General features: G+C 48.9%; 1 protein-coding gene across 4 annotated transcripts in view; it reads right to left on the reverse strand.

Annotated features, from left to right (window-relative positions):
- The window catches only part of LOC119956043 (A disintegrin and metalloproteinase with thrombospondin motifs 14-like), a 180,686-nt gene that overhangs the window by 34,556 nt on the left and 133,621 nt on the right, over positions 1 to 12,509 (reverse strand). For all 4 annotated transcript variants that reach the window (XM_038782814.1, XM_038782813.1, XM_038782812.1 and 1 more), the window contains 4 exons: positions 10,846 to 10,978; positions 8,332 to 8,445; positions 6,045 to 6,193; positions 1,974 to 2,149 (listed from right to left, as the gene is read on the reverse strand). In XM_038782814.1, the coding sequence (XP_038638742.1) occupies positions 1,974 to 2,149; positions 6,045 to 6,193; positions 8,332 to 8,445; positions 10,846 to 10,978 (572 nt within the window). The remainder of the gene's footprint in view (positions 1 to 1,973; positions 2,150 to 6,044; positions 6,194 to 8,331; positions 8,446 to 10,845; positions 10,979 to 12,509) is intronic.

A 12,509-nucleotide genomic window follows, 5' to 3' on the forward strand; every position in this document is an offset into this window, starting at 1 on the left:
TAAGCTATATTGGCCGTGGTGCTGTTCTGAAGGTTGCACATCTGGCAGCCCAAGGGTACAGAATATTAATACAAGGAAAATCTCCGTTGCAGAGATAAATATGCCCAACACATTTTTGCCACCCCTGGGCTCACTCGAGGATGCAATGGATGAAATTAAATGTCCACTTGAGACCTGTGACAATACATTGTTGGTCGGTAAAAACACAGGTTCATTGATGCACCTTGTAAAGGTCCTTCCTGTTCATTCCCTTATTTCCCCCTTGCTTTATGTTCTGCTGTTATCATTTTGATCCATAGACGCTTAATGGACATGTGTCCTTAAGCCAAGCATCAGAGAGAATGTGGAATTCAAGCAGTTGCAACATAGTACACGGTGCTGCGAGCTTTGGACAGCAGAACCCAGTCTTCTTGGGGTGGGACTCAGTTCGATTCATTGGTGGTCAATGAATTGGCAAAAAGGCTGTATTCTGCCTGGTAACCGGTGGTGATTGGATCCTGCCTGAGTGGGATGATTTCCAGAGACCCAAGGAAAACAGTTTTTAACTCCTGGAAACACGGGGACAAGGACCTGTCCCCCATCTCTCTCTCTCTCTCCAGAAAGCCTGTGAGTTGATGTATTTCCAAACTTGCAGAGAACCTGAATGAATCTACAGCGAAACCATTACAGGCTGCAAACAGAGACCTGGATCTGAATGCTTAATTTGAAGAAAGGTGTGCTGAAAGACAACCCTCTGAAACAAAGACTTTTTTCCCCTTTTACCTATTTTTTTTTTCTTTATAAATTTAGAGCACCCAATTCATTTTTTCCCAATTAAGGGGCAATTTACCACGGCCAATCCTCCTAGCCTGCACATCTTTGGGCTGTGGGGGGCGAAACCCAGGCAGACACGGGGAGAATGTGCAAACTCCACACACACAGGGACCCAGAGCCGGGATCGAACCTGCGTTCTCAGCACCGTGAGGCTGCAGTGCTAACCCACTGCGCCACCGTGCTGCCCTTATTACCTATTATTTTACACCCCTTTCCTCCCCTCGGTGTTTGTCTGTTTTGTATATGTGTGTGCGTGCAGAGGGTGGGGGCAAGTTAAAGTGGGGGATTAGGAATGAGATAATAGTTAACCAGTTGTATTTGCTGCATATTTCACTAGAGTTCTTGTTGTAAATAAAAAGTAATTGAGTTTAAATTTACACACCTGGTGACTATAATTATTGGGCAGCCAAGGGACAAAGACTTCAGATATTTTTCTAAGAATTATTGGTCAATTTAATAGTGTTGCGACTCTGGGTCAAGTGGGGCTGGAATTGACTGCGTACGAGCCCAGGGTGTCATGACAACCTTCCCGCAACTGGTAGTGCAATGTCACTTGAGAAGCCCCTGGAATGGGCTGGCTGCTTAACCACATGACAGGGAAATGGCAGGTGATGCGGCTGAAAAGGACAGACATGGTGGTGGTGGTGGGGACTGGGGTCAGGCCAGGAATATAATCTCCAGCATGCCTGGATTTCTGGCAATTTATAAGCATAAGTAATTGTTAGTTTGCAGAGCCGGTGCTATCAAAGTCACGTCACTCGCAGAACAGTCTCAGAATCCTTTCTAACACCAACACCATATTATAATACCTAATTCGTTGAAATGCAGCTTTTCCCAAGTTACTCACTGTACAGTGCATACTCCACGGCGAATTTTCATTTCTGGCTACAGTGTTCCATTTTCTGACCATTTAAAAATCTCAAGTCGGAAAATTGAGAGTTCCTCTGAATTTTCCGCTCATAGCTCCGCCTGGCAAAGCTCCCCATCGGCAGGAGAAAGTTGAAAATCACCCCCCCCCCCCCCCCCCGACGTGCACCATCGTCGCTGACTGGTGATAAGCAGCATACAATAACTGTGGTGTTTTCTAGGTTAGTAAGTCGCGAGTTATGCTCGTTCAGATGTGGAAAGAGAGAACATGCGCGTCTCCCAGGGAAACCTACCATCTTGATGCTCGTAAGGGAGCCAGGTATGCTTGACATTCCTGTGAAGATAATAGGAGTCCCGTTGTTGACACTGTTGAGCTCGGAAATCTTCATAGTGCCCTGAGCATTCGTCAGAATTGCAAACTTTGTACTCTGAACCAGGGCCGGGGCAATCTCGGCCACCATAGGCAGGGCTGCAGGCAAACGAAAGACAATCATTGGCAGGATACACATTCTTACCCTCATTCTGCAATCTGTTTATAGAGAGGTGTGTGGTGGCTCTCTCTGGATTCTAGACAAGGTTTCCAGGTACAACGCATTACACTGCTGGGTCACAACCTGAGAATAGGGTTCCAACCCAACTTGGAGTGACAGTCGATGCTGTAGTCTTAGTTTCCACACCATTTATTGTGACATGGGGTAACAATCGAGACAAGGGCCGGGATTTTCCCCTACCCGGTGGGGCGGGAGGTCCCGGCGTGTTGGAGTGGCGTGAACGACTCCAGCGTTGGACCGCCCCAAAGGGGCGGAATTCTCCGCACCTTTAGGGGCCAAGCCCTCACATTGAGGGGCTAGGCCCGCGCCGGAGTGGTTTCCACTCCACCGGCTGGCGTGAACGGCCTTTGGTGCCACGCCAGCCGGGGCCGAAAGGACTTCGCCAGCCGGCATTAAGTCCGCGCATGCGCCGCAGCATCAGCGGCTGCTGACGTCATACCGGCGCATGCGCAGGGGAGGGGGTCTCTTCCGCGAAGACCATGGCGAAGGCGGAAGAAAAAGAGTGTCCCCACCGCACAGGCCCGCCTGCCGATCGGTGGGTCCCGATCGCGGGCCAGGTCACCGTGGGGCACCCCCCAGGGTCAGATCGCCCCCCCCCCCCCCCACCCAGGACCCCAGCGCCTGCCCGCTCCGCCAATCCCGCCGTAAGAGGTGGTTTAATCCACGCCGGCAGGAGAGGCTAGTCAGCGGCGGGACCTCGGCCCATCGTGGGCCGGAGAATCGCCGTGGGGGGCCCGCCGACCGGCGCAGCGTGATTCCCGCCCCCGCCGAATCTCGGGGGGGGCGGAGAATTCGGGACACGCCGGGGGCGGGATTGACGCCGGCCCCGGCCGATTCTCAGATCTGGCGGGGGGGGGGGGGGGGGGGTCGGAGAATCCCGCCCATGCTTCAAGTTTCATGGATGTTAAACTATCTTAATATCCAGGCATTTTACATATATACATTAAATGTGTTAGTGAGGCTGCCCGTGCTTAAACGGCAGTGTATTGAGGAGATAGTCAGCGTGGAGGTTGGCTGTGTTTAGTTGGAGAACTGGCTGGTCATTCTGGCTATGGTTCCATTTTATCGTCTTTCCCTTTCAGTTAGGCAATAAATATTAGCTCTTTATACACCCGGGGCAAGAATACAAAACATACTTTGCTAAGTTAAGGCAGAATTAAGGCTAATGGAATCTTTAATATTGTACTAGATGTAAGCATAGTGTAAAAATGTTCTTCTGATTTATGTATTTTCTGATAGATCCTAACATTATTGCTTGCCAGCATTCACTTCCAATCAAATTGCTTCTGTTCATACCATTCTTTCCTTCAAGTCAGAAGGTTGAAAGTTAAATCACTCAACTGCCGGTGCAGACTCGATGGGCCGAATGGCCTCCTTCTGCACTGCAAATTCTATGATCCATGATTAATCTAGGACAAAGGTTTGGCACAACATCGTGGGCCGAAGGGCCTGTCTGTGCCGTATTTTTCTATGTTCTATGTACTTCTGCAGGACATGGGCGTAATAATAATAATCTTTTATTATTGTCACAAGTAGGCTTACATTAACACTGCAATGAAGTTACTGTGAAAAGCCCCTAGTCCCCACACTCCGGCCCCTGTTCGGGTACACAGAGGGAGAATTCAGAATGTCCAAATCACCTAACAAGCACGTCTTTCGGGACTTGTGGGAGGAAACCGGAGCACCCGGTGGAAACCCGCGCAGACACGGGGAGAACGTGCAGACTCCGCACAGACACTGACCCAAGCCGGGAATCGAACCTGGGACCCTGGAGCTGTGAAGCTGCTGTGCTAGCTAACCTAGCCTGACAGTTTTCTGAAGTGCTGCAATGAGAGAGGCGCATTCCTTTATCCCAGCATAAAGCCAAGGTATGCAGATGGATGTCACGATCCGATATTTAAAGAGCAGGGAGATCGCCCAACCACCATTTCTGCCTTTATCATTGTCACCATAAGCAGACTGGGCACCTTAGCGCTGTTTCTGTGGGATCTTGCTGCGCAAGATACATTTAAACTGCAAATGAAGGAATTGAAACAATTCTGTAAAAAAACAAACAATTATCCACTATAATTGCAAACCTTTATTAATAGGGACTTCAAAAGGACATCGGCAAGTTGGAGGGGTGGGCAGATTGGTGGCAGACGAAATTCAATGCGGAGAAATGTCAGCATTTTGGGAGGAAGAACATGGAGAGGCAACACAAAATAGGGGGGGGGGGAATTCTTAAAGGACGTTCAGGAGCAGAGGAACCTGGGTGTATATGTGCATAGATCATTGAAGGTGGCAGGGCAGGTAGAGAGAGCAGTTAATAAAACATGTTGTATGTTGGGCTTTGATACAGTACAAGAGCAAGGAGGTTATGCCCAATCTATGGTTGGACTTCAGCTGGAGTAGTGTGTACAGTTCTGGGCACCACATTATGGGAAGGAGGTGAACGTATTGGAGCGAGTGCAGACGAGGTTCACAAGAATGGTTCCAGGGGTGAAAAACTTCATCTGTGAGGATAGATTGGAGAGGTTGGGACAGTTCTCCGCAGAGAGAAGGCTAAGAGGAGATTTGATGGAGATGCTCAAAATCATGAGGGGGCTGGACAGAGAGAAACTGTTCCAACTCATAAAAGGATCAAGAACGTGAGGGCACAGGTGTAAAAGGATTTGCAAAAGAAGCAAATGTTTTCATACAAGTGGCTCAAGTCTCGAATGCGCTGCCTGGAAGTGTGGAGGAGGCAGGTTCAATCGAGGTGATCAAGGTGGCATTAGGTACATGTGAACAGTGGGATACGAATCAGGGGGGAATTAAGTGATTATTTGAATAGAAACAATGTGCAGGGGTACGGGGAAAAGGCAGGGGAATGACACTGAGTCACGGTGCTCATTTCGACAGCCGGTGCAGACACAATTGACCAAATGGCCTCTTTCTGCATCATAACAATTCTGTGATTCTGAGGCGTTTCCCATCACAAAAGGCATTAATTCATTGTAAACGAATGGAGCCTGAATGCCAGAAATAGTCATGTCCATTGCTTCATGTAGTATCAAACATAACCATGTATTACAGTCGATATAATAACTACCTGATGCTTTTCCTTTTTACATGATTCTGGCTTTAAAGAATAGGTCAGGTAATCAGCTTTCATTGATTGACAATTTGGATATGTACCGTGTTCAGCCAAGATCTTCCTGTTCATTAAAACAGAACGGGGAAGTCACAGGCTGGTGAGCACGCAATTGGAAAGCTCGGATCTATGGCTCATTATGAAACAGCTTTTGTTTCATATCAAGTCCCAGCCTTCAGATAACAATGGAACTTAACCAGAGGGGGTGTAAATTACCTCAGAATAGAAATCTTATACAAGAGATCCTGCACTGCATTTGACATGACAGCTTGTTGATAATACTAAAAAAAAAGAAAATTGAAAGTTGCCATAATCCCAGACAACCATAGGCTGCTTTCCCCTTTGAGGGGGGAGAGCTGACTGGGGGTTATTTAACCCAAGGGTCACCACACCTCAAGCGAGGTTGAGAAGATGGGGCCTTCTTGGCTAACCCCAGCCGGTATGGGAATTGAACCCGCTGTTGGTGTTGCTCCGCACCCCAAACCAGCCGCCCAACCAACTGAGCTAATCGAGCACGTTACCAACAAGCGGCCATACGCACAAGCTCAGTTTTCCTGAGCAGGCAGCAAGCGGAGTCAGTAATATAAATCGAGACCACCAGCTATACCATCCCCTGGACAGCTGCCCGTGTTAAGCCAGTAGCTACGGAAGAGCAATGTTCTTCCGATACCATCATGTGCCAACTAATAGAAACTTACGGGGGGTTGCTGCACTGGCGGCTACGGAAGCGCACTCCACCACCACAGGTCCTTGAGCACGATCCAAACTTTGTCCAGGAACTCCAGCTTCCATCCCGATTGTATGACTGATCAGAAGTTTTCCAAATGCAGTGGCCCTTGAAACACCACTGGAAAAGAGAAGGAATTAAACCAACGTCAGGGTTGGGGGTGATATTGGGTAACACGGCAGATTTATTCCCGCTTCAATGAAATGAAAAAATGAACTGAAAATCGCTTATTGTCACGAGTAGGCTTCAATGAAGTTACTGTGAAAAGTCCCTAGTCGCCACATTGCGGCGCCTGTCCGGGGAGGCTGGTACGGGAATCGAACCGTGCTGCTGGCCTGCTTGGTCTGCTTTAAAAGCTAGCGATTTAGCTCAGTGAGCTAAACCAGCCCCTGAGAGGAGTGTATATTGGAAATATACTCAAATATTCATTTGAGAGGAGTGTATATTGGAAATTTAGGAGTAGGGAACAGCACTGCCTGTTTACAGCCTCAACATCTTCCCATCCATTAAATCCCATCGTGGGGGGAAAACAATCCAGGCCAAAATTTGGAGGGGCTGGGCTTCATGTCTGAGACACATCATACAGACCTCTCTCTGCAACGGAAGGCTAACTGGCGAATGAAAAGCTCCTTAGATCTACACAAAACAGCCTTGGATCGGAAGTCAAAAACTTTGGGAATTCCAGAAAATGTCAATCTTTGCAGGAGTACTTGAACAGTTTGTTACGGATTACACGGCGTAAAAGTTGTTCCATTATGGTATCTTCACTATCTTCACTAGCTATTTCACAACAATTAGTAACAGTTAATGTGCAGAGGGACGAACCAAATCGGACAAGATTGCAAGACGATGGAAGTAAAGATTGCAGGAAAATAGTGAAATGCAGTCAATATGAAGATGAGTCACAGACAGCATTTTGATACATTGGTTTGTCTATTGAGCCGGTTGTAGATCACCCATCGACTCAATAAGCCCACACCCAGCTTTACTCTCACACATAAGTATTAAATGCAAAGCAAGAGAGACAATCCCACAGGTCTAACGCTTCTAAAGTAATCGGACCAACAGATTAACACAGAGCCAGAATCAGGGCCGGGATTCTCCCCTACCCGGTGGGGTGGGGGGTCCCGGCATGTTGGAGTGGCGTGAACCACTCTGGCGTCGGGCCGCCCCAAAGGTGCGGAATTCACATTGAGGGGCTAGGCCCGCGCCGGAGTGGTTCCCACTCTGCCGGCTGGCATTAACGGCCTTTGGCGCCACGCCAGCCGGGGCTGAAAGGACTTCGTCGGCCGGCATAAGTCCGCGCATGCGCCAGATCGTCAGCAGCTGCTGACGGTGATGAGAGGTGATGGTGAAGACCATGGTGAAGGCGGAAGAAAAAGAGTGCCCCCATGGCACAGGCCCGCCCGCCGATCGGTGGGCCCCAATCATGGGCCAGGCCACCGTGGGGGCACCCCTCGGGGCCAGATCGCCCCCCCCCCCCCCCCCCCCCCCCCAGGGCCCCGGAGCCCACCCGCGCCGCCTGGTCCCGCTGATAAGGTAGGTGGTTTGATTCCCACCGGCGGGACCGGCACGACAGCGGCGGGACTTCGGCCCATCGCGGGCCGGAGAATCGCCGGGGGGAGGGGCCCGCCGACAGGTGCGGCACGATTCCCGCCCCCGCCGAATCTCTGGTGCCGGAGACGTCGGGAGATGGCGGGGGCGGGAGATTGACGCCGGCCCCCGGTGATTCTCCGACCCAGCTCCTCTTGTGACGGAAGGCTTCCAAGGGGGTGGGTGAAACCCACTGCTGACCCACATTCGCTGAAGAAATTCACTTGCAGTTACCTTTGGTGCAATGCCCCAAGGTTACCTGAACCACGCCCATTTCCTGCCTTAAATCTGTCTTTGCTCATGCACAGGGTTTATCTCCAAGCGTGTCCACCCGGTGTCAATAGATTCCGGCTATCTGTCAGAAGTGAAAGGGGTGGGCAAGCAGTTTTCTTGATCTGATGTTGGTTTCTCATTTCAGATGTGCTCAGAAATGTTGCTTTTGCTCCCCAGTTTTTGTTTTCGACGTGCTTCTGACCTAATGCTCATCACCCTTATTTTGTGCTGCAAACGCCGATTCGTGATCATGGGGGCCTCAGTTACTGGAAGGCCGACATAAAGCTCGACTGATTAACAGTGGGTCACAATTACACTTCACGATGGTGCTCGCAACAAAGTAATACCCAAAGTAACGCCGTCTCTTTCTAATATGTAGTTTGCTCTTTTACCTTTCCTGGCGTGCACTCTGTTCCATCGAGTGGTGGGCCCTTTTTGGTCTTGCAGAAGTAGGGGTTATCCGGGTGGCTACACCACAACTGCTTGCAGGGGTCAAAGGTTCGGAACTGCAAACGGAAGAAACAGTTTTAGACAGACAGTGAAATGAAAATGGCTTATTGTCACGGGCAGGCTTCAATGAAGTTACTGTGAAAAGCCCCTAGTCGCCACATTCCGGCGCCTGTCCGGGGAGGCTGGTATGGGAATCGAACCGTGCTGCTGACCTGCCCTGGTCTGCTTTAAAAGCCAGCGATTTAGCCCAGTGAGCTAAACCGGCCCCTGAGAGCCTGTGTTGGACAGCTATCCTGGATTGAGAGAATCAATTGCGCAGACAAAGGTACGAAAACAATGGCAGGTAAAGCCCAACAGGTCCATCAAGTCAGTCTCAGACAGCCATGTTGTAACTACGTATCTTAAGCCACAATGGTTTCACTCCTCATTTATGCTACCTCCTGGGAGAGGCAAAATAAAAACACTCAGGAAACGCAAGACTGCAATTTGAGGGGGAGGGGAGGTGCTGAGATTTGGGGAAATGCTTTTCTGCTCTGCCAAAGGCAATCCAAACAAGTGGCAGGAGGCAGATCATCCAATATCCCACCTTCCCTTTTGTACACATTCTGATTAGCCCCAGTCAGGAATTCATTCAGCTTCCTTTTGAAAACTTGCAGTGAAAATCGCTTATTGCCACGAGTAGGCTTCAATGAAGTTACTGTGAAAAGCCCCTAGTCGCCACATTCCGGCGCCTGTCCGGCACCCACTGTACAACTGCTCCTGAGGACAATGAAAACCCCTGGCATCTATCATGATATGCAGACATGCAGATAATGATCTACAGACAGGCAGCTAATGGACACAGAGAACAGGACATGACCAATGAGCAGGCAGGACACTCAGGGGTGGTATCTCACTATAAAAGGCACAAGGGACTCACACACCGCCTCTTTCCACTGATGAACATCTACAGAGTGAGTCAGGATGTATGTACAGTATCGCACCTCCAGCACGTGGCTAAGAGCTAGTCTGGTTCAGTCAGAGAAACCACACTTAGGTTAGCAGAGAACAAAACTCTGGTGCGGCCGCATTTGGAGTATTGTGTGCAGTTCTGGTCGCCGCATTATAGGAAGGATGTGGCAGCATTGGAAAGGGTACAGAGGAGATTTACCAGGATGTTGCCTGGTATGGAGGGAAGATCTCATGAGGAAAGGCTGAGGGACTTGAGGCTGTTTTCGTTAGAGAGAAGAAGGTTAAGAGGTGACTTAATAGAGGCATACAAGATGATCAGAGGATTAGATAGGGTGGACAGTGAGAGCCTTTTTTCTCGGATGGTTATGTCCAGCACGAGGGGACATAGCTTTAAATTGAGGGGAGATAGATATAGGATAGATGTCAGAGGTAGGTTCTTTACTCAGAGAGTAGTACGGGCGTGCAATGCCCTGCCTGCAACAGTAGTGGACTCGCCAACACTAAACTCATTCAAATGGTCATTGGATAGGCAAATGGACGATAAGGGAATAGTGTAGAGGGACTTTAGAGGAGTTTCACAGGACGGCGCAACATCGAGGACCGAAGGGCCTGTACTGTGCTGTTATGTTCTATGAGAGTCGAACTCATAGAGAACTGTGCTAACTGTGCTACTGGGTCAATAAATCAGATTTAACTAACTTGAAAGTCTGGACTGTCTTTTGGTTAAAGCTGCATCCAGTTGCAGCCTGTGTTATGCCAGAGTACATAACACATCATGGTACCAGGAGTGGGGTTACTCTGTCTGACTGAAATAGACTAGCTCTTAGCCACGTGCTGGAGGTGTGATACTGTACATACACCCTGACTCACTCTGTAGATGTTCATCAGTGGAAAGAGGCAGAGTGTGAGTCCCTCGTGCCTTTCATAGTGAGATACCACCCCTGAGTGTCCTGCCTGCTCATTGGTCATGTACTGTTCTCCGTGTCCATTAGCTGCCTGTCTGTGTAGCATTATCTGCATATCATGACAGCATCCACCGTAGTTCCTTACTTACATAACTTATATGCATGTTCCCAGTTCTAACTAACTAATTCAAATTGTCTGCCCGCAAAGACAAGGCAGATCTCCCTGAAGTCGACGCGGTTTTGAAAACAAAAACGGTAGAAAGACTAATTTTGTGATGTTACAGTGACAATTCAGGCTTTTCAAGATAGGCTCCGATCTAGTGGCCATGCTCCAAACTTTTTCTCGAGCCTCTGCGTCAGCCACCCTGTGAGGGGCCCACAAATTGGACACAACTGGTTTATAAGACATTCCAGGGCTTACAAACCAGATGTATCAGCATCAGCGACATACAAAACACAATCGGAACGAGATAGCAACTTTCTTGGTGGAAGAGATTGCCAAAAACTGCTTCATTTCTTTTTATCAGAAGTTTCAAATGTAATTATAAATAAAAACGCAAGGAGATATACAACGAGGCCATGAGATGAAGCAAAACTTACAGCTGTACACATTTTATAACCGACTCCAAAATCAAACCGGCACTGCTCATCCATGGAATAGTCAATTCCGGGAAACTCTGGCAACTTTGGCCACTTGTGCTCAAATGGGTCATCCAGCAGGCAGTCATAGGAACTGGGACAAATCATGAGAGAGAGAAATTAGGCGCACAACGTTTTCAGTCACATCAGATTTCATTTGGTTTTAAATAATGAATTATGCCTCGTGTCAAAGGAAATGGTCTATTTGTTAGAACAAAGAACAAAGAAAAGTACAGCACAGGAACAGGCCCTTCGGCCCTCCAAGCCCGTGCCGACCATGCTGCCCGTCTGAACTACAATCTTCTACACTTCCGGGGTCCGTATCCCTCTATTCCCATCCTATTCATGTATTTGGCAAGATGCCACTTAAATGTCACTAACGTCCCTGCTTCCACCACCTCCTCCGGCAGCGAGTTCCACGCACCCACTACCCTCTGTGTAAAAAACATGCCTCGTACATCTCCTCTAAACTTTGCCCCTCACACTTTAAACCTATGCCCCATAGTAATTGACCCCTCTACCCTGGGGAAAAGCCTCTGACTATCCACTCTGTCTATGCCCCTCATAATTTTGTAGACCTCTATCAGGTCGCCCCTCAACCGCCGTCATTCCAGTGAGAACAAACCGAGTTTATTCAACCGCTCCTCATAGCTAATGCCCTCCATACCAGGCAACATCCTGGTAAATCTCCTCTGCACCCTCTCTAAAGCCTCCACATCCTTCTGGTAGTGTGGCGACCAGAATTGAACACTATACTCCAAGTGTGGCCTAACTAAGGTTCTATACAGCTGCAACATGACTTGCCAATGTTTATACTCAATGCCCCGGCCAATGAAGGCAAGCATGCCGTATGCCTTCTTGACTACCTTCTCCACCTGTGTTGCCCCTTTCAGTGACCTGTGGATTGTACACCAAGATCTCTCTGACTCTCAATACTCTTAAGGGTTCTACCATTCACTGTATATTCCCTATCTGCATTAGACCTTCCAAAATACATTACCTCACATTTGTCCGAATTAAACTCCGTCTGCCATCCCTCCGCCCAAGTTCCCAAACGATCTAAATGTTGTGGAAGATTGGCCCAGCATACTGGAATGGCAGGTGTTGTAGATTCAATACCTGCCTCTTGACTCACTTGACCCAACGTTCTCTTTGAGGCCGTTGACTCTCAGCTGCTAAACTGTTGGGAGGTGGTGAGGCAGACAAAATCCCTGGTTGCTCAACCCCCTCTAATGCTGCACTTCACAGGGCTCCTGATCCACCCAGGAGGGATCTGGTTTTCTTTGCTGGCTTCAAGCACTGTTGGCGATCCTCCTGTCTGCCCACCACCACCACCTTACTTAGAGCACCACAGTTAACCACAGGACGGACAGCAAAACAGCCAAGGCAATTCGACCTATTCCATCCTGGCTAATCCTTTACTAGAGCAATCCAAAACTAATCCCAATGCCCTTATATTCCCGTTTTAAATATCTATCTGCTGAAATATGGTCTCTGCCACAATCACTCCGGGGGCAAAGTAATCCATGTTTGTAATAATCACTCCGGGGGCAAAGTAATCCATGCTTGTAATAATCACTCCGGGGGCAAAGTAATCCAGGTTTGTAATAATCACTCCGGGGGCA

The sequence above is a fragment of the Scyliorhinus canicula genome, chromosome 22 (genome assembly GCF_902713615.1).
Source record: "Scyliorhinus canicula chromosome 22, sScyCan1.1, whole genome shotgun sequence".
In the NCBI taxonomy this organism is placed as follows: domain Eukaryota; kingdom Metazoa; phylum Chordata; class Chondrichthyes; order Carcharhiniformes; family Scyliorhinidae; genus Scyliorhinus; species Scyliorhinus canicula.